The 22,796-nt window shown below is 36.1% G+C and overlaps 1 protein-coding gene across 1 annotated transcript in view; it reads right to left on the bottom strand.

Moving 5' to 3' along the window:
• Positions 1–10,407: 10,407 nt before the first annotated feature.
• The window catches only part of CSMD1 (CUB and Sushi multiple domains 1), a 1,256,706-nt gene continuing 1,244,317 nt past the window's right edge, over positions 10,408–22,796 (bottom strand). Inside the window, exons 66-70 of the mRNA XM_059835885.1 lie at positions 21,570–21,731; positions 20,415–20,527; positions 19,586–19,673; positions 14,422–14,554; positions 10,408–10,567 (exon numbers count right to left, since the gene is read on the bottom strand). Of these exons, the coding sequence (XP_059691868.1) occupies positions 10,408–10,567; positions 14,422–14,554; positions 19,586–19,673; positions 20,415–20,527; positions 21,570–21,731 (656 nt within the window). The remainder of the gene's footprint in view (positions 10,568–14,421; positions 14,555–19,585; positions 19,674–20,414; positions 20,528–21,569; positions 21,732–22,796) is intronic.

The raw sequence follows: 22,796 nt of genomic DNA, 5'->3' as shown, positions 1-22,796 counted from the left end.
CAGGAAGAGATAATGAGTGCACACACTTAAATGCTTTCTTTGAGTGAAAGTTAATAAGTGACTGTCACATTTTTGATATGAAAAAAAAATACAGTAGAGACAGTGAACCTTAAGCAAATCTGACTGAGAAGACACAGTACCGAGCTACTTGGGAAATGAAGGGCTGTCATTTTCTCACCATCTTTTAGACTTCAAAGAAAGTAGAAATAAGAAAGACAAAGCTTAAGGCCTTGAGAGGCCAAAGGAAAGGTTACTAATACATTTTTTTCTAAGACAGCAGTAAAACAGAATGATGGAAAAACTAGATGGATGGAACAACATCAGGAAACACTTTTTCACTGTGAGGGTGACCGAGCACTGGAACAGGTTGCCCAGAGTGGTTGTGGAGTCTCCATCCTTGGAGGTATTAAAAAGCCACCTGGACATGGTCCTGGGTAACTGGCTTTAGGTGACTCTGTTTGAGCCGTGGGATTGGACCAGACAACCTCCAGAACTCCCTTCCAACCTCAACCATTCTGTGATACACGATCCACTCATCTTTCCTAGGCATCACACTGCCTGTCATTATGATATAAAAGAAGTTTTCTGCTCCATGTTCTTCAAATGGCAGTCTCTGTTGCATTGTTATGCTATCAATGGTACAACTCAGGCACATGAAGCCTATTTTTTTTCCACTTGTGTGTATGTCAGACAGCCTTTGATGCCTTCTCTCTGATACCTTCTTGTGACTACCATGAATTGTTCTCAGCCTTAAAGATGGGCTTATCAGCAGAGCCACCACTCACTACCACACTGCACTGCACAGATTCTGGAAATCAGACAGGAAGTACAGGAAATGAAAAGGACCTTTGTCAGGCACGTGACCCTGAGTCAACAGCATCAGGTGCTGCAAACCTTGGGCTTTAGCCCAAGGTAACTGGTTAGTACTGACAGTAACAACAGTCACTGTAGGACTTCTGTATTTGAAGACATGCTGCACTGCACTCCTAAGGGACACTGTGCAGGTCTTTCACTTCCAGAGTACCACAGGCAAGCAATCAGGTGAAGAAGAGACTTGCCATCCCATTCTGTACCTGTGCTACCTCTGACAGTCACTGGTCACTGTGCAAGCACATAGGAAATAGCAATCAGAATAACAGTGAGGGTGCAGAAATCATCAATCACCTTGTCGATCTATATCCTATCCAAGGCTGTGGGTGCTGTGCATCCCAGACTGTGCAGGGCCTGGGATGGAGGAGGTAAGGAAGTGGGAAAGCTGTTTAAGGGGATTCACCCTGTCATAGACTGGAATTCCCTCTGTTTATTGCCCCCCCGCATGACTTCTGGCAATATTTCCCCTGTAAGGACTACATTTCTCTCATTTTGCAGGCCTTTCTGTAGCACCTGGGAAGACTCATGGACAAGATATCCTGCTATACTCACAGCAGACATTATGTAAGAGTCTGAGTGGTTCATTCCACATACAAAAAAGACCAGAGGAGCATCCTTTTCCCTCCCAGAGGGAACACTTGGGAGATCCCTCTACCAAAGGCGGTTTCCAGCATGGCAGATGCTGCTTATCCTCTCTAGTCTTGGATTATACAGCTGGTTCAGTCACAACCCTCACAAGCGTGATAGCTGCAGTCCACAAAGCCTGCTACATTACAGCAGTAGTTAAAAACAACAAACAAACCCCCTAAATAAATGAAACTGTTCATCTTCCCTTTACTTTCCTCATACACACAGCCTTTGCCAGCTTACTTGACCCCATCCTTTTGCTTTTTCTTCATGCCTAACCACATCAAGCTCTGAAACCTCCCTCCCAACCACTCAGATACATCTTCCACCTTCACCAGACTTTGCTATTCCCTGAAATGAAAAGTCACAAGCAAAATCCTTATAAATTACATTTTTTATTTATAATGTCATAGCAAACTGGAGGGTGATTTAAAGGGAAAGAAGGGAAAAAAAAGAAAAAAAGAAGGGGATAAAGGGAGTGTATATGTATAACAAGAGAGTCTAATACTCAGAAAATAAACAAAAGCCGAGTATTATGCACCAGAAAAGGATAGTGGTGGTGGGAAGAAGGGAAAGTGAAATCCTATTTGTCCATTTCATTTTCTCACCAATGTCAATATGAGCAGCATAAACCTGGCAGTTTTGAGGGTTCCCAAGCTATCTCTCTGAAGAATTCAGGAGCTCCTGGAGTTTCTTCATGCAGCCCTTTCAAATCAAAGTGTTCCTGAAGAATCTTGTCCTCAGGCTTCTTTGTTCACTCCTCCACCTTAGCTTCCATATGACTCTATCAACAAAGACCATCAGGACTGACAGTTGACCCCTTGTCACCTCTCCTCAATATTTTTCCATTTCCAGAGGGCTCTAAAGAGGGCCTCATCCTTCTGTCCCTTCATAAACCTTTTTAGCTATATGACCAGTTGTTATGGTTAAAACCCAGCCGGCAATTAAGCACCACACAGCCGCTCATTCACCCCCTGCCCCAGCAGGATGGGGGAAGAGAATTGGAAGGGTAAAAGTGAGAAAACTCATGGGTTGACATAAAAACAGCTTAATAATTGAAATAAAGTAACAACAACAACAACAACAATAGTAATAAAATGCACTGAAAAGGAAAATAACAAAGAGAGAGAAATAAAACCCAAGAAAGACAAGTGATGCGAATGAAAACAATCGCTCACCACCAACCAACCAATGCCCAGCCAGTCTCCATGCAGCAGCCCCCCAGACAACCTTTCCCCTGGTTTTATTGCTAAGCATGACATCATATGGTATGGAACATCCCTTTGGTCAGTTGGGGTCAGCTGTCCCGGCTGTGTCTCCTCCCAACTTTTTGTGCACCTGCAGCCTACTCGCTGGTGGGGGGGTGTGAGAAGCAGAAAAGGCCTTGACTCTGTGTAAGCACTGCTCAGCAGTAACTAAAACATCTCTGCTTTATCAACACTGTTTCCAGCACAAATCCAAAACATAGCCCCATACTAGCTACTATGAAGAAAATTAACTCTACCCCAGCCAAAACCAGCACACCAGTGGCTGACAACCCAACCTGTCTCTGCATAGCTCCTCAGGTCAACCCCTTCTTGTGACCAAGACCTCCTCTTCAGATGTCTCTGTGAAAGAAGCATATCAGACAAAATGCATTAACCCCTCTTAGTGTCTTTTCTTTGTTATTGGAAGCCACTTTGTACGAGCAGGGATCCAGCATCTTATGTTACCTCAAGTGCACCATAGAAAGAGGTGAATACCCTACAGGTAGGGTAGGAGGGAGCTCTACATCAGGTTGTCATACTACTGCCATGCTATTGCCTATGAATAATTCCGCCAGGCCTGCTGTCTGTGAATTACCCACATTGGTATGCTCACATATGGATTACTGCTGTAGAAATATGTCTACATGGGGTACACCCTGAAGTCCGTAATCACTGTGTCCCAGTAAAAGTGCTGTGTCCTGTGGAAACTCTGAGATAAATAATAGAAGACTCTTCCTCTGTGTACACCTCTTCTGATTCACATTTCCTTGCTTCCTTCCCTGAACATATTTTTCTTACCTAATGAACTGGATCAACACCCAGCTTTCTCCAGAATGCCAGATGGAGCACAAATACTTCTTCACCAGCCTGCTAAACCACATCTAGATTGAGCCTAGGGGTCAATGACAGGGACCATTCAGAACAGACTATTAGAGATGTCTAGCTTTTTTGGGAGGGTGGGAAATTTAACCATGTGGATACAAGATGCCTGTTATACTGTACCACTTTTCCTTCATGCTAGATGCCTGAACTGTTTAACTTAGTTATGTGGGTATTATAGGGGTAGTCAAGATGTATAGAGGAAAAGTGCTACTAAAGGACTTCAGTAGAACTGTGCTAAGTCCAAGATTGTCTCCCCACTGCCCCAACAGCTTCTACTCAGATACCACATATAAGGAGACATGGACTTACTACATCTCCCTTCAACACTCCCTTAGAGTGCCTCAGCTGGCCATGTTTGGGTTTTGGGCTTATCTAGAGCTATATTAGAATGAGCAGCATCTTACCTAGCTTATACCTAAGCTTGGTTAGCATTCTAAAATGAGTGCATGATCTGCTAAATATTTCAAAAACTTCAGTCTGTTGGACACATTCTGCCAATGCTTATTACACACTGAAAGGAAAGAGTTCCTCATCAAATGTGCAGCATCTATTCTATTTTAATCACAGTTGCCAAATAAGATTGTTATTAGCCTTTATAACAGGATAATACCAGAGCTCTTTTCGATGAGCATTCCTGATGAACAATTCAGCATTTAGAGCCTCTCAAGTCTGTGAGACTGTATTTATACTAGAAAATATAGCAGTGACAGAGAATGTTCCTGAGCACTGGAGTTTGTTCGTTTATGCCTTAAAACAGTAAGAATGGTCTCCAGTATGCTTTGGCCTAGGTCAACTAGTATTCTGCCAAATATTTCACAGGTATAAGCCAGTGATCCTTTCCAGTTGTTAGTGTTAATATGGTCACATTGTTTTGGAATCTAAAAGAGATTCGTAGTGTAGATGTGGGCTGATCTGTGATAATTGCCCTCAATGCCAGGGTGTTTAATTTGCTGGTATTGACATAACTCAATAGACTGAGGTGGCAGATGCATTATTTAGTTTCTGGGAATGAGGCTTCTAAAAGCCAGATTAAGTACCTTATGTTTTATAGATACCAGGTTGAGTTAATTTTTCTTTTGCCCTTTTTTTTTCTTTTTTCCCCAGAGAGCTGAAACATGAAAGGACCACTAGATCTGTAATGTAGAACTAATGTCTGTCTTACATGAAAACATCCAGGGTTAAGGTGATGGAATGAAGAGATAGCAAACACATAATTGCTTCTGGTAAATTAATTAACAGGTTTATTTTCTCCACTCATAAATGTGTGTGCCTAGTTTTCCCTTTAAATTTTTCTGGCTACAATTTCAAATCTACTAAGGATTCTGTCACACCTTTTTTCGTTAAATGAAAGGGCAGTTTAGTAATCCCATGAATGTAATGTAGTACACTGTAATCAGGTTCCACCATATATCTTCTTTTTGGTCAAACAGATTTAAATTTCTAGCTGAAGGTATTTCTTCTAGATCTTAAATCACATTTGTATGTTTTTGTACAACCTCTCAAATTTTTTCTGATATCCTATTTCCAAAGTGAACTATATGCAGAATCTAATCCAGCTTCATATGCCGTGAGACTAAAAATCACTTCTCTATTCCTGTTTAGTACTCCTGTTTTATATCCGGTGATTCAATACCTCATACTTTGCACAGCATCACAGTTAAAATACTTGTAAATCCTTTTCAGAGATACTACTTTTTAGTATCTAATATCCATTTTGTAAAGATGGCCTCAATGTCCTTATTTCTTATTTTCAACTGTTCTTGAGGTTACGTTAAAAAAACTTTGTTTAAATAGACTTAAATTACCTACCAAACCAAATTGTTCCACATGATTTTTTTCATTATTGTTTATCATCCTGCAATCACTTGTATTATCTACAATTTTTTCAACTAGCGTTATCCTTATTTACACATCTCTGCTGAGCAGCATCAGGCCTAGGGCAGACCCATGGACTTTTTCCAGCTTCGCCTTTTTCAGTGATAATTCCCTATTGTCTGCTTGTGAGCTATTTCTTAATCAACTTCTTGTGTACTTACTGATGTTCTCTATTTCTATTTGTTAACTATTGTGTGCTGCTAAATCAGTTGTCTCTTTTTTAATTAATACATAAGTAGTTACATTATCAATCAGGCTTTCAAGAATTAAATGAGATTTGGGTAACAAGAACCGTTTTGAGTAAATCTTACCAATATGTATGCTATCCCTTTGTTACTGTTTATGACCTCACTGCTGCTACAGAGCTAAAACATGCCAGCTGAAAAACAAATATTTTTGTTCTTTACAGATTCAGCTGAGAGTAGCTCTTGCATAACTGTATCCTCAACACACAGAAAAGATTTATTTTCTATAAATGGTTTGTCTAGAATCTGAAATTAAATACACTATGTTATATTTTTCAATAGATTATAAGGGGAAATAATTTTCAAAAGCTGACACTGCAGTTTGGCAATAGTGAAAAGAACAACAGTTCACTTGTTTAATGTATGTTAGGCTATTTGTGGTAAGAGGTAAAAATCATGACTCCCTGGCAGATAATGTCTTGATATCTGCATTAATAGTGTCAGTGATTATAGCTTATAGCTTAATGTCAGAAGGAAACTCAGATCATTCTGAGATGAAAACTTTTAACAACTGTCTATAAGATACCATATTCCCAGAAGGACAGATTGTGAAGATGAGAAAGGAAGCAAGGTCATGCACATATCTCATTTTCTAAAAGTGAATGACAGTCATATACTAGCACTGATTCCCAAAGAGATAATGGGTAGAATATTCTTGAAGCCGACTCATTCTTTCTTAAGCTGTCAACAAGTAAAGCAAATAAATAAATCTTTTACATGAAAACAGAGTAAAATAATTTTTTTAGAAACGTCTAGCATTTCAGGTCTTGATTCTGAAAACACTACTGTATGTGGCTATCTTTATGTATGTAAGCATTTTCATTTCAGTAGAAGTGTATACATCTAAGTGACTGCAAAACCAGTTCTTGGATGTTAGAATTGGAAATACCTCTGGCTCCATGTGATCCATCACTTCCACAGGTAGGATGCAGGCTTGTGGAAGAATAAACAGGTTATTTTTTACAAAACAACCAAATTATTTGGGAGCCTAAGTCCCATTTTAAAATCTGAATGACGTGTGAGATAACAGGAGGTAGATCCCATCTCACTAAACAGAACCTGAAAATTTTTGCCAAGTTACATAATGCTGGGGAAATTAAAATGACAAGATTAAGATTCTACTGAACAATTTAATGTAATGAAAAATCAATATCTGAGATTTAAAAGCATAAAAATAAATAGAAGGAAAAAAGTTGATAAGAATAGGTCACACAAAAGCTGAAAATCTAAAATTAAATATTTAATTAGAACTCTGATTTTGCTTTCAAGGTAGGTGGCATTGCACAGGCTATATTACAATCTTTTATAGTATTTATTTTTTTGCCAAAGAGAATACTGTTTATTTTTAACAGGCCACTTTAATATTAATACATGTGTAATAGGACCAGAACTGAAAATCAGCTAAAGATGGTAAATTTTACATTACTGGGAAAATTACAATTTTTTGTATTGTAAAAACATTTATTTTTAACAATTTACCTACATTAATCAAAAAAGTACAGCATATTTAATAATTTTACAAATTCTTCATAAAAAATATATCTCTGTACAAAAAGTTCTTTTGCACCTACTTCATGTCACAGCAGCATGTAGTGAAATGGCAGAATGAAATACTGGGAATGAAAATTAGATTGACTTGTCATAATGTCGGCGTTCTTCCCCAACCCCCCCTACCCTTACCCTCCCACCTTTTTTTTTTTTAATAACAGCTTTTCTTTGTTTACAAAATATTTTACACAAGAAAAAAAATTATTGCAGCTAGCCTGGAGAAAGGCAAGATGTGTGATACAAGCAGCAGTTTTTAACAGCTTTGAAGCACATAACCTGTTTTATAAAAAAAATATATAGCATGTATTATTAGCCCGTCATAATGACCTGGTCAACACTGGGGGAAAAGTCTTCTGCATATATCTCAGAAAAGCAAATTTCCTGGCTGCCATTACCCGGCCACTGCACAACATTTTAAGAGTCTTATTCTGATGAAGCACCATATATAAGTGCATGCATACACCGCCCTCTGTAAAATAACTTCAGGAGAAAAAGATCCAACCTGAACAGAAGACTCAAACATGGCGGAGGAGAGGCATTTGAAGGATGTGGATAGAAATGTTAAAACTATGAGAGCTTTCCTTTACTTGGGTTCCAGTCTGAAGCTCCTGTTTAATCAGTACTCCAAACAAACATCTTAGGATAATTTGTCAGCATGCCCCAATTTGGAGTGTCCCTGATCAAAGAACACTCACTCAGGATAAACATTCCTTACATAACCTCCCCAAAATGAACCACTGGATAAAGGATTCACAGGATCTGGGCTCTCTAACACCAAAGATCGAATAATTTAACTATTCTCTTTTCTGGGACCTTTCCTCCAACACATTCCTCGGTAGTCATAGTGAGACAGGTCACTGTAAGGGCAGGAGCAGAAAACATCAATAATAGCTAGTTAGCAGAATTTTGCACTTGTTTTCAATACTCCATTTTTTTTCCTGCCATTGCCATTACAGAAAGACTTCCAAAGCAGTAATCTTGATTTTGAACACCTGTCAAAAACTTTAATCACACAACATCTTCCCTCCCTGGCCCACCTTTCCTATGGAAGCTCTTCATTTGCAGAGCGACTTCCTCTACATGGGGGAGGATAAGAACAACAGCTTTCATCTGATGACTTTGTTCTTTCTCACGAAATGTGAAGGGCTCTGAGATGTGACAGATAAATGAAACTCACTGCACAAAAACCTCAGAAACAAACAAAAAAGAAAGCCAAAAACTACTAACAAAATGAACAAGGAACTGACTGGAAAGGATATTTATTAAATTTTCTTCAGAGTTTCTTGCTCATATGAAGAATATAACAGCTGGAGGCCCTACAATACTGTATTATATTGCTGGTATTTTTCATCTAACAGATGTAGAGTTGTTAAGCTGACCAAGGGATACCTTTGAATTTTCTTTGCGTTCTGCAACATTAGCTGAAAAACTTGTTATTTGGCTTACATTGTTTTGTGTATAACAGCCAGACCTACACACATATGGAGTTCAGTAACATTTTTCTACAGTTTTTGATAGCAACTGGACATTAGGACAGTTTGAAATTCAGAAAACTAAAACAAAACAAGAACAACAAAAAATAACCCTGAATTTTAAAGAAAAGTAAAGCAACTTTCCTGGTTTCGGAGCTCAACGCGTATGACTAAAATCAGATTATGCTTCATTATTTCCGGTAATTTCCTAATTTTAAAACTGAATTTAATTAATCTGCCCAGTGGCATAATTTTTTGTTTGTTTTCATTCAATACAACCTCTAATTCTAAGCAAATGTTAATGATTTACTCAACCATTCATATTTACACACGTCAAACTTTGTCAAATTGTGTAAGTACAAAAGCAGTAAGCAGTGTGTTTAAAAAAAAACCTGAAAAGAAACAGAAAGTAAAGGTAATTGGATATTTCTCTTTGTTCAAAGTAGAAACTGAATGACAGCTTGTTATAGACAATTTGCACTGGGTTTATGTATGCTACTGTAATGTGTTTTAGTTCCATGTAACATCAGAATATAATGTCATATTACAGGAAAAAATGAAAAAAAAATGCAAAAGGGAAGACTGTATTATGAGCACAGGCTCACAGGCTTTATGAGCTATCTAAAATAAATTACTATTCACATTTGTACATGGCAAGCAGCAATAGCTGCTAACCCCCCTGCTGTTAAATAGTATGATACTGACAATGGTGATTGATGACTGATTTCAGAAGAAAACAATACTGGAAATGAAAATTTCTTAGAAATGGGCTCTTGTTCTGGTTGAAAGTCTCCAGTGACTTGTAATCATGTTTACAAAGATATTTAGTCAAAAATTGACAAAAGAACTATTGTCCTCTATTGCACAAGATTTTAACGGGTGCTAAGCATGGGGCTTATAATTTAATATTCCAAGTAAATTTATTGTGGAATGTTTTGCTTGGCAAAGAGTAAGTGAATGTCTATATACAGTGGACAGTGTGTAGAAACCCTGTATATTTTTACCAGTATCTTACTCAGTCATCCATAACACTCTAGTGCAAAAAAATTGTGCATTAACATTTTGCAATATAACAGCTGATTGGGAAATTGACAAACTGCCCTATGTATGAGATACGCTGTATGTTTCTTTAATTTTAGCAAGATTTCAATGGTAAAGCATCTGCAGGTGTATGCAACCTCAAGGAAGGTTGTCGTCTTCTTCAAGAGAGCTTTTTTCTTCAGAATATTCCCAGGGATAATCTGTGGTGCTATCATTTGTCACAGTACTCAAAGGATTTATCCAAGTGCCCAGAAGAATGCATTGAAAGGCATCCAGCCACATACAAATATGAAAGTCTGAGGCATTAAATATGACAAATTGGCATGAATCAGCAGTTTTCCTTAAAGTGTGCCTTGATTTGAAGCAGATGCAGCCAGGCATTTTGATCCATCTTTAAGATGAAAAAATATTCTTTGTCTGATCCCCAGAAGACTGACACGTTGTTACCAGAAAATTTAGCTGCATGTAGGCTGACAGAAGATGTTAAAGATTACAGCAGCAAAGCCAAGAGAAGAAGGGAAACTGGTATATGGCACCAAAGGAATTACTGCTTGTCCATCAGAGGTATGGCTATGAATCAGTCATATTGGGCACTGAAGGCTATACCACTGTACAAACTGTGTTCAGAGTCGTATCAAACCTCACAGCCTTTGCCTCTGTGGGTTTTAAGTTTGTGTCATACATGGGATTTTCAAATGAAGCCTGTCCATTACTGTTTTCATGTCCAGCATACCCATTGTACTGTACTTTTGGTCTTGTTCTGGGAAAAAAAAGACAGAAAATTAACATTAGTAACCCTTAAAAATAAACATTCTGCAATTATGGCAAGCTTTATCTATAATGTTTCCATCCTATCTACACAAGTGGCACGACTATCTAAAAGTGATAAAAAGAGATGCATAAAGCATGTTACAGGGACTCAAAAATTATGAGAAATCTGCCTGGTAGTTATTTTTCATAGCATGAAGAGAAGAAAACAAATTCCTAATGGGCAAACTGATGCTACAAAGCACAGAGACAATCTAGGCAAAATATAGGTATGCATTTTCCATTATAAAAATGTCAAAAGAATGACAACTTCATAGCTTATTGTTAGTGCCAAAATCGGCAGCTGAAAGTAAAGCAACGTACAACAAAAATACAAACAAAAGTAAAATTTGAACTGATAACATTTATAATATTTTCTGTCAGTAGTTACAATTATGATATTTTCTGATGACATTTTCAGTTTTAGATTGCTAGTCTGACCACAAAAGAATCCTTACGCTGAGTGGAAACCCTTATTCCATCTTTACTAAATTAATGCCTTACCAATTTCCAAATACATATCCATGTCTTTCTGAAGTATTGATATTAATGTCAAAAATACAGTAGCATCTTTAATTGGTGAATTTAAATTGATCACCATCAAGCGTATTGCAATTGACTGTCCTGGAGATTTGGGATTTTACCCACACCAATTTTTACAGTATACCTAGGAAGGCAACTGGACCACCTGTTCAAATGTTCTGATGAAGATCAAAAGAAATTGTCAATTTAAAAGTCTTGAATGGAGTAGGCGACTAGGTGTACATAGAAAGATGAGAGTGAGTGGCTCCTAATTCATCCTTTTGATAGCATCTTAGGTTTTAGATGAGATAAACACCCACAGATTTATTGACTTAGATGTTTTTGAGCAGAGGTAGAGGGAATGGTTTAGCAATTTACTGCTATCAGCTGTTTACAACCATCCCAGAGCAGGAAGTTAGTGTTGCACCACTGGAGTGCTGTAACAGGTCCTCTGGGTACTACTAAATCTAAGTCAGTGCAAAATCAGCTAGCATAGCTACAATCAGAGAACTCTTGCACTGACATAGTAAGTGTCCAGAATATGTTTCACTGCTAGTGGTAGTAATCTTCAGATATGGGTCAGTAATTTCATTTATTCCAGATAGATCTGCCATAGCATGCCTGCTTACCTCCATAAATACTTCCAGTAATAGACACTATCAAATACCTTAATAGAGATTTTATATGTCCAAACATATGTAATCAGATTGATCAAATCCTAATATTCACATACATTTTGACATTTGAATATCAAAGGATACAAAGAATTATCTTTCAGTAACCACTCTTCTATTTTGGATAGTGTTTTACCACCAGGAAGAGCACATCAAAACTTCAAAGATGTTCACATTTTTATGCAAAGTTCTGTTAGAATGTATTAAGCCAATAACTAAATGAAAAATAAAACAGAATTGTGCAGACTTTCTGATACATCCAGTAAAATGATATCCTATTATATGATATTTTACTACTTTCACCTTAAATCTCTTAGCATCTAAAAGTACCTAAACAAAGGAGGTTCAGTATATAGTTTTATACATGTAATTGAAATAGGGCAAGAAAGTCAATGAAGGAGTGCAAAATGCAGATGCTTGGTGCTTCATAAACGTAAACCCACTTCGAAAATAATCTCATGATAAAAATTCAGAAAAGGGTTCTTGAAAATCAAACTATTTTTTAGAAATTTATTCTGTTTTGGATAGCAGATAAGGAAAAATATCATTAGAAAGATATCAGTAATGGAAACTGACAACCTACAAATAAATCTGTTATCCATAAATATGTCTTTTTCTGCATATTGTCATTTTAGAAGTAACAAAACATGCTTAGAAATCTTAACTAGGAGCTTTCCTAAGTGTAAGTAATTAAATAGATTTTAATTTTGTTCAGAAAGACTGAGATGCTGTCTTCATTCCTGAAGCAATCCCTGCCTGTCAGATAAAAGGTACAGAAAATGTGTAAAAAAATGTTTAACAACCCTGGTTCTAATTAGATGATGTTAATCTGACATAGGTGCAGCAGAAACATTCATAAAATCATCCCGTAAGAAGACCTTCAAATTCTCTGATATAGAGAGCCTCTAGGGGCATAACTACTATTGCAGCATTGTGAAAAATTCATGTTGGTATTCTGGTCGTTAAGGTAATTCCAAGAAAGTCCCTTCAAAAGTCACAGATTCTGTTCTCTTTCCTTTGGAACATCCTTTGTTTTGAAGAGAATAAACATGACCTAGAGTTACTTTACATCAGTAATCAACTTGCTAATTTTCTGATGACAATAGGATACTGATAACCCCTCTAAAAACTGTGGTTTAATGGAAGAAATTGTTTGAAAATATAAAAGGTAAGAATATTCTTTGAAGGATTAGTTATGAGTAACAGCTCCTTTTTCAAGTATCTAATGCATTTAAATCAGATTACGGTAGGCAGAACTGCAATGCTCCACCAGCAGAACCATAAACATTGGGATTACAGCTACTCATCTAAAGGCTAAGTTTTATCTCTCTTAAATACATATTTATTTCTACTAAATAGAAAACAGAATCTCCACTGCTCCTGTAGGACATTACAAACTTCATAGAATAAACCACAAAATGTACCTCTATGTCACAATACAGTTTTATTAAATTTTTCTTAGAGTTTGCCTCCACTTTCTAAGAGCAATGGGACAGCAATGTTCCCTTTACGTTCCACCTCTTTACCTAATCTGAATGCCTGTGCTTTCGTTCTGCTGTTTAGGTTCCCCCCACTGCAGAACAGGAGCTATCTGAGAATGCAGATCTGTAGGCATCAGAAAGGCGTCTTACAATAACATGTTCTGAGACAGAATTCACTCTTCCTGAGTGCTCTTCCTGAGCAGTTTTTTTAACAAAAGGCTATATTACATTTCTGGACGTGTTCATTTTAACTGGAGTTCACAAGTTCAAGCCCCACTGCAACTTCTTTTTCACAAATCATCTAATGCTGAGGTAGGTAGACAGTCCAGTCCATCATAGGGAAATGGTGGATTTCAGTTTGTCCATGTGATTTCTTACAATCACAAAATATTCTTGGTATCATGGTTATAGAACAAAAGTTTTAAGAGCATGTTATTAAAAATCAGCATTTCTGTTAAACACCGTTTTGCAAAGTGCAAATAACACAAGGAGGTCAGAGAATATTGTTGCTCAATACAAAAAAATAAGAATTGTTCCAGAAAGCTCTAGCCAAATAGTGCTCAGAATGAATAAATATTCAAAATATACACAGATACCAGCTTTTAAACCAAATTTCAGAAAAGATGGTTGGATTTATTCTATTACCTAATGACATATAAAAGTTTCATATGAGATGAAGTGATGCCAATTCTAGTAGTATCCACTAGCTTATTCAGCATGTACTGTAAGTAGTCTCATTATGGGCTGTTCCCTTATGGGATTTATGGATTTTTCAGCTTGTATAATTAATACTCATAAGCATTTTGAAAGAAGCAGCATACATTCAATTTAATAAAGCATTAAAATGAAAGAATAAAACATGTGACCTGAGATTTCAATCTGATTCAGCCTAATGAGCCAAGAGAGTTTATTGGTCTTTTCTCCTTAACACAGTGAGTAATTTTTCAAATTGTTCACTATTAAGAACTGCCCTGCCCACTTCCCACTTCGTGGGAATACTTAGAAACATTTGTCTTTCTAGAGTAAAGGTATTCTTGAAAGCTTTAACATTGTGTCCTCTAGTTACACTTACCTATCGAAATTAAAACAAAAATCTTATTAAGTTACTGAATAAATAACATTTACAATACCTGTGTTTGTAGAGGTAAAAGGCAAACCCTGATAATATTAGAGCAAAGAATGGCACCAGGATGGCAGCTGCAACAGAACTGCTGTTTGTACCGTAATAGTGATTTGAAAGGTCTGTGTCTGCACTTAAAGGACCTGAAATGAAACAAAAAGGGCAGAAATAAAATTCCCAGATTTTTTATCTCACAGTTCCCTTTTTATTCAAGAATGAAAGAAAATGGTGTCTTGATAAAATAATTCTATTTAAAACTATGAAATAAATAGCATACAGTACCATAGTATAAATCTTGTTAATACCATTTACTAATGTACCAAAAACTATGAAAATTATTTGAAAACAGTATTCACCAAATAAAATAATTATGAAATGCACCTCTCATGAGTCACTAATTTAATAAAATTAAGCCATTTACCTTCTACAAAAAAATTGTTAATACTGCAAAAAGTATTCTATGCTTGCAGCCTTAATATTTAGCTGAGAAACAACAAGCAATGTGAGACCACATCAGACATGAAAAAGGAAGAGAGAACTGAGGTAACTGCAATAAACCACAATGGTTCCACTTGGCTCAATAGCACTCCCAAGTCTGTGCACCTGTGTGCATGTCCTGGCTGCTTTACAACCCCCCTTTTAGGGGCGAGACATGAGTATGTGTTAGAGCCTCTGGCAGCTGTGTTTGTACTGGGGTAAAACTGAGGTGCAAAGAATGCAAAGTTGGTGGCATTTGCATTGTGGCGTGGCCTCGCTGGGTTCCTGTTGTAGATAAGCAGATAACCTGGACTGTAAGGCATTTTTGCACAACTCATTTTTCCATCAGTATAAAGAGACACGTTGTTAAATTGCTTAAATAGGTGGCCAACTTCACAATTCAAACTGTGAAGGAGGAAAAATAATTTTATAGTGAAAAATATAGAAAATTTTTATAGAAAAAAAAAATCTATTTTGAAAGCCAACTCCATGTTGCCAATTTGAACTCACAGCTCTTCAGAGAGCAATATATAGATCCTATCCAAGGAGGAGACACCAGGACAGAGGGAAAGTACAACGAGGATGGGGCTGGGACGGATATGTGGGCTTGCTATTCTGGGATATTTTTGCTGATGCTAGTAGAGGAGAATAAGAGGCATTTGTGTTTAACACTCAGAAATGCTCCAATCCACCTGTACACACTGTCTAAAAGTGTCTACCACGACACCCAACAGCATCAATCAGTCTTTTTAGGACTCTGGCACAGACCAGTTGTATAGCAGACACAGCTATTGCAGTACTTTCAGCAGTCTACTAAATTATCTAAATAAGTTGCAAAACTGAGACAGAAGAAAACAATTCTCCTATGATTTCTTGCAGTTCAAGTTCAACACGAAAGAGGAATGAGGTAAGTTTTTGTTCTGTTAGATATTTTTAAAACCTACATGTTTCAATTGCTAATATTCTAATACATTTTTTGCAATTCATTTTTACAAAATTTATTAAATCCTAGGAAGTAACTAAGTTCCCTTTAAAATGAAGACAGTGCCCCTAGGAATTTCAGAATTGCCAGATTTGATCACTAAACATGACAAAATACTGTACTTCAACGTTTTGCACTGCCACTGGGAAACATTATTTAATAGAGAGATATTCAGTAAGATTATAAATATTTCTTAAACATTTCACAGAATAACAGGGGTTTCTTTAGCCTCCTAAAAACAGCAGCAGCCAGGTGAATTTCAAATTCTGATAACACACAGTGAAATCATTATTGCACAAGCTGTGTACTTCTACCCTTTTTATGATTACCAAGTTTTCTCCTTTATACATACTAGAAAATAATACTTTTTATAAGAAAATATTCATTAATGGCATTTCCTTATCATTGTTCAGAGCTTTCAAATGCATTTCCCCTGTAACTCCTAGCTCAGGGTTTCAGCTGTCTGGCATCAGTACCGCATGGGTCAGTTTTACTAAGAGAACTGCTGTTGAAGTGGAAGAAAGTGTGACAGTGAAAGCCATGCAAGATAAGAAAAGTAGAATTACAGGTAGAAGAGTAATTTCTGAGACAAGGATGGTTAGCAGCTCAAGGATTTAAGAGAAAAAATACCGGCACGGAAAGCAGGTCAGCAGCTTCCAAGGAGCAACAGAGGCTGGACTTTCTTAACCTGACTGATAACTGCTGAATAGAAAAGACTCTTTGGATACCTCATTGGGTGTGAGGAGTATATTAATATATAGTCTCATAGCTCATTAGTTCTAGCTACCCGTTTGTGCATTAGCTAACGCACAACTGTTTTGTACTCTGAATCTCTAAGTAGCCTGTTTAGATGTAGAGTTTCTTCATGAATGATGAAAGCTATGTGAAATGATCTGGAGAGGAAGGGTGACACCTTTCTAGAGTGAAATTTAAAGATCACATGTCTCGTGATGTTCAATGCTTTTAAGAGTTGATCGATTTCAAGAAATGAACATGTATTTCACAGCCATTGATCTAATATATCACAGATGCAAATTAATTATTCATATTTCTTGTCAATATTTGTTATCTCAATCTAGACATGCTAAAAAAGTACTTCGAAGAAAAAAAAAGAAAAGAGAAGTGGGTCATTGTATTTCCCCAGAGGAAATAAATCTAGGAAAATAATCATTTAGTGAAGTAAGTTTCTCTTCTTACAAAGCCACCTTTTCATACAATTTTAAAAGACAGTCTAGATTGGAATGAACAAGGCCAAGATTTTAGAATAAACAACTTCTAGAACTGTTGTGGTGAGGCACAGGCTCTCAGCAGTTACAGAAACTGAACCTAGCCACAGACTTGCAGCCTTTAGAGACCAAGTTATTAAAACATAGCAAAACAAACAAAAAGCCCCCAGCAATGACTGATTACTTGGCAAAACAGGTTAAATAATTTGGTGTCACAAATTGGGCCCCTTAAGCAGGCTCAGATACAGTTCTAAGTCTTTTGGCAGACTGATAACAGAGATCTCTTTGCCCCTTGGATTATTCTCTAAGGCTACAAGAAAACAGAATTGCTTCTGAAAGAGGATAAACAATACTTAGAAACAAAAGTTCTTTCTGTTTTCATGTCATTAAGTTCCAAGACTGGGCATATCCACTGAGCCTGGTCTTTCTAGAGTATTGTGTGATAGGGAATTCTTCATCAAATAGATTGGTCTTTCACACTTAACCAAGTATTTCTCAGTACATGCTTTTCTTTGAAGTATACTTGCAGGTGAAGAATTTCATATTACATTATGTATGCACCAGTGTGTACATAGTTTATGCATACTTCTGGCTTAGTGTAAAGGCAGCAAATAATTTAACTTCCTGAAGAAATGGAAATATGTTAAGTCTTCAGCTGGAGGTCATATGAGATCATTACCTCAGCAGAATATTCATGAACAGAATAGATTTAAAAAATAAAGCAAGTTATGCTTGAATATGAAAGGGTATGGACAAATATTATGACCTGTGTTGGCTGGAAATTTGCTGTTTCCTTTTAGCTGTAGGTTCTTCAATAGAGAACAAGCAACCTACACAAAATCAATGCCTATTTAGCAATCACATAAAGAAATCTTGTAAAAGAGACAGTATCTGCATTTGTAGCAAGCTCTCTCTGCTGACATGTCAAAATTGAAGACGAGAGGCCCTCAGACTAGGAATGTACATGTAACTTGGACTCTTTGGCTCCTTACTAGCCTTGGGAATATACAAACTGAGTTGTCATATTGCAACTCCAAACAGTGATAAGGACAATGTTTTCCACTACTGTAGAATACATCCACTGGAGAATGCTGTAACTTTTGAATTGTCATTCTGCTTGTTCTTCATTTACCCCCATGAGTTATTCATTTCACTGCTAAAACTCATGGATCCAAACTTTTATTAGGTAGCTAGCAAACCATGGATATCTTTTTTGGCCTGGCTTAAGAAAAAAGAACACAAAACCACACACACACCCCAAACAAAACCAACAAACCATACTCTGACTGTTTTGAGATATCAAAAACTGCTAAAAAAGACAGATGTTTCAACAAACCTTGATGCTCTACTTTTACAGTGTGCGTGTTAAAATCAGAAAGAAAAATCAGCTTAGATATTACAGTGATAAGGATTACATGAAAGTACAGGCAGACAAATAATCTGTCCCACACGAGAGTTTACTCTGAAGACTGAAATTGTATTCGGCTTCAGTAATTGGCAGTTCTTGGGCTGAGACTCTGAAGAGTAAGGTTTCCGCCCCTTGTGACTAAACATATATAGCAATTTGAGAGCTGGCCAAGATGAGCAAATCCATAGGATAATTGCTATCACAGCAGTTAATAGAGCAAAGAAATACAAGGGAGATTTGGCAGAACTTTAAAGGGCATTGGGTGCAGCACCAATGAAGTTAATGGAACCAAGGCAATTTATAAAATGTAGATACAGTCTAGTGTAGATACATTGTCTAGGCTGCCTCCTCCTTCTAGCCCAGTACTTTGCTGTATATATACTGTGCTTTGACCACTCTGCAGTAGTTCCGGGATCAGGAAATGCAGATATCTACACTTGGTATTTGTCAAAACTATTTTATGGATAAATATTTCATGAGTAAATGTTTTATTAGTTTTTATGACAAAATTCTTTTATGAATAAAATAACTAGTTTTTCACCAGCTGCTGGAGCACCTGAGTGCATATCTGTAATATATACGTGAGTCACTCATTTAATATTTTTGACAGTAGAATTCTATCTAAATACATATATATGAAAACATCTACCAGCAACAAGCACTCTCCAAGGGACACTATTAAAATCAGTGTTGATTCTGTCCTTTTAATTTCCTATATGATTCTGACTGCAATTTTTACATTTGAGCAGAAAATATCTTTGCCTTGCGTGACACACCTGTTACTTTCAAAAAGACATTCACAAAAAAGCAAGCAGTTGCAATGGCATTGTCTTTAAGAGCATCCTGTAGTTATCTTATTAGGTTGCTATACTAGAAAACATGAGATAGTAACATGTTAAGCAGAGTTAAATTGGGATTTGAACTGTATATTTCAAATACACATATTTCATTGTATTTTTTTATAATAGCAATGGCATGAAATAAACATGCTTACTTTAGCTAGATAGCTGAGTCATTTGTTGAATTCATTCTTGCAAGACCCAAAAGATTATATATATTAAAGCTCTATGAATGCATTTACCTTGTCTTTGGAGCATAAATTTTCCAAAGTCTTTTCCATGTATATCACCTTGATAGGTAAAAACACCTCTTTCAAGCCCTGATGATACCTGGAATATGTTGAAACAGAAAAAAAGGTTTCTGAAACAAATAAATAAGGCTGTTTAGCCATTTGTTTTTCTGACTTAGAGTAGATATATGGAGCCCAGATTTTGACTTTTATCCTTTAAAATATTACTGAACTCTCTATGTTTATACAATATTTATCATTTTAAGCTTACCACAGTATTAAACAAAGTTTCAAAATAACACCTGGAATGACTTTAAAATATCTGATGTATATTGCTGGGTTTTAAAATTCTTCAACTGGCATACACATAATTGAATTAGTATATGGGTATAGAAGTCCACTGAATTGTCATATTTTAAATTATTTTTCATAGAAAGCATCATGAAGCACAAAGCAGAACTGCAAAGAGTAAAATAACTCTTCTTCTCCAAGTTTAAATGTAATTTTATTACAGTGAACTATTTACCAAATCAAAAAAAGGACAATATTTCTAAAGGTAAAATTCCCACTCTTATCTAAGAAAACAAGGTAAAAACATGGCAAGATACACTGATTCACTCCACATTCCCCTTAGTAAACCAAAAATTCTAATGAGAGTGTGGTAGATAGAAGTTTGTCTCCATATTTTGAAATGAAAAATAATGTGATCTCTGCACTGACATCTAGAGAGCTGTATTCCATATTTGTAATATAAAAGGTTGGATAGAGTTATATAGGAAATCACAAATTACTTCAAACTTTAAACTCAGCAAGCTTTATACATAGCGGTCTGGTTACTTACATAACCATCGAGTGCCCAGTTGTCATTTTCAAACTTGCTTACAAAAATGTCACTAGGTGCTTTAATCTGAAAAACTTTCAAGAGCAAATGGGCTTCTTCTTTCTTGTAAACACCTATTAATGTAAAGGAGGTAACACATGCCTTTTAAACAGTTTTTCAGCCAGTTTGTTCAAATATCCTTTCAAACCTAAGTATATTGCTTTAGAACTAAAATATTTGTAGAAAATATTCTGAAATACCAGAATTTTATAACCTGGAAAAAACAAGATTTAAAGTGCTGTAATAACAGGATCTTTTTTTACTGATCTTTTGCCCACATTGTATTTGATAATAGGATGCAAAGATGGTGTTGTACTGTTTAATTTTGTACGTAAATAGGCAAGAATATTTGTCTTTTCATACAGTATTTCATTAATTCTGAATACAGATAAAATTCCTTGTCTGGAATTTCCTTGAACTAGAAAAATTGGATTTTACTCACATCACAACAGTATATTGCTATAGTACATATTGATAGTGCAGTGAAAGAAAATTTGCTGTTTGACAGCCAACTACTGAAATTCTCTCTGAACTCTTGACCTTAAAAGGTACTGATAGCTGATAATGCTCTTCTCAAACACAACTGTGATCAGAGGATAAATCAGAACTTCTCAGTCAGATTTGCAGAAAGGAATGCACGATGTTGATGAAAAGGTATGCATAATTTACTAAGTTATTTAATTATCTGTGCCTATTTTATGTTTTGCCATTATCGAGACCATATTGTTTTAAAGCCGACATTAATCACTATTGAATAATGGAGCTTTTCAATGGCACAATTCTTAAAATGCCTACATACACTTAGGCTGCCACTTCAATATTACCTGTGAGTTCAACACATCAATACTATCCAATAGTCTGAGATGAAAAGACCCTACTTCAATATTTATTTGAAATGTAAGGGGAAAAATAGACGGGTGACCGCATATAAATTGACTGAAATTTGTGCAGACCATTACATTAGGACCTTTCCTTTTTCAAAATAAGCAGAAAAAGATTTTTAGTGAAAACATAATGCTTTTGTTTCATTTTGTGTTTGATAGAAAATACAACAAAACTGAACGGATGAAAAAAAATTAAAAGAACAGCTTTTTTAACACCAGATTCTGAACCTACCTGATAGTTTGAGTTGTATGTTGGATGCCTCAATGAATGTGGCATTCACTTTGCTGCTTGTAGTATTGAACCAATCAACAGTCAGAGTAGCAGGTTGTCTTTTTCCTAAATATTCATAAAATCCTTTCCACAGTGAATTTATAAAAAATACATCCGAGGGAACTAAATAAAAGTAGGCAAAAAAGAAAAAAAGAAAGGAGTAAGCTATAACAATGTAGCAATCTTTCCAGCCATACTTATGTTCTTCATTTTTTGTTACAGCATCAATCCACTGTTTTAAGGAGGTATTATAGAAAAAAATTTACAGCAGTAAAGACAATATATCTAATGACCTTTCCACGCAATTGCCTATAATATACTACACCTGTCCATTACAATGTATGCTCTTAAATAACCTCACACACACAAGGTATGATAAAAAAAAAAAAAAAGAAGAATATGCTGAAGTCAGGGATTCCTGTAAGGAGACACTGTCTTAGGCCATCCCTTTTACTTCATGAATTTATTAAAGCAGCACTGTGTGTGATTTCCAACTGAATATCAGCTGAATACTCAACTGAATTCACTGAATTCTGGATATATTTTAGCACAAGTTTTTTGTCAGTCATTTTTAGACTCCACATCTTTTCTCCATATAATATTACTGCACCTGTGAACAGTGAAGTTGCCAGAGCAGGGAACTTTTTTGGTTTAAAATAAAGGTCTGTTTCTCAGAAACTGCAGTTTGAATAATCTGAAGTAAAAAACCTATAAAATGAAGTATGAATTATAGGAAGAACTGTATCTGTTTGGTTCATTTATTTGTTATCATTGGCATTTTTCCTTTATACAGAAAAAATAAATTATTTGCAGGTCATTAAAGTTGTATTTTAAATATTTGGCTAAATTGCCAACAGAGTAGAAAAAGTGGCTCTCATTCAACAGTATCTGCTATACATTATTTAAAAAGGAAACACATAAGAGAAAAAAATTATTATGAGAAGATTTTATGTCAGACACATTTACAGGGTGTTATATGTCTTGAACATTCATTTCTCCCCTACATATTGCGATGTTTCTCCCAAATACTTTGCTGTTATAAAATCTGGGGAAGACTTTCTTTAAACATGACAGTTAACTTAAACAGTTAAGTTGGCCGAAAGAGACCAACCCTCCTCCTGGCCAGGCAGCACCCAGTGTTTCCTGGCAGCTTCTGCCAAGTGAAAGTAGGCGGTTTTCCACTTAGTT

Source organism: Gavia stellata, chromosome 2, assembly GCF_030936135.1.
Source record: "Gavia stellata isolate bGavSte3 chromosome 2, bGavSte3.hap2, whole genome shotgun sequence".
Taxonomy (NCBI): Eukaryota; Metazoa; Chordata; class Aves; order Gaviiformes; family Gaviidae; genus Gavia; species Gavia stellata.
This window is presented reverse-complemented; position numbering and strand designations above follow the sequence as displayed.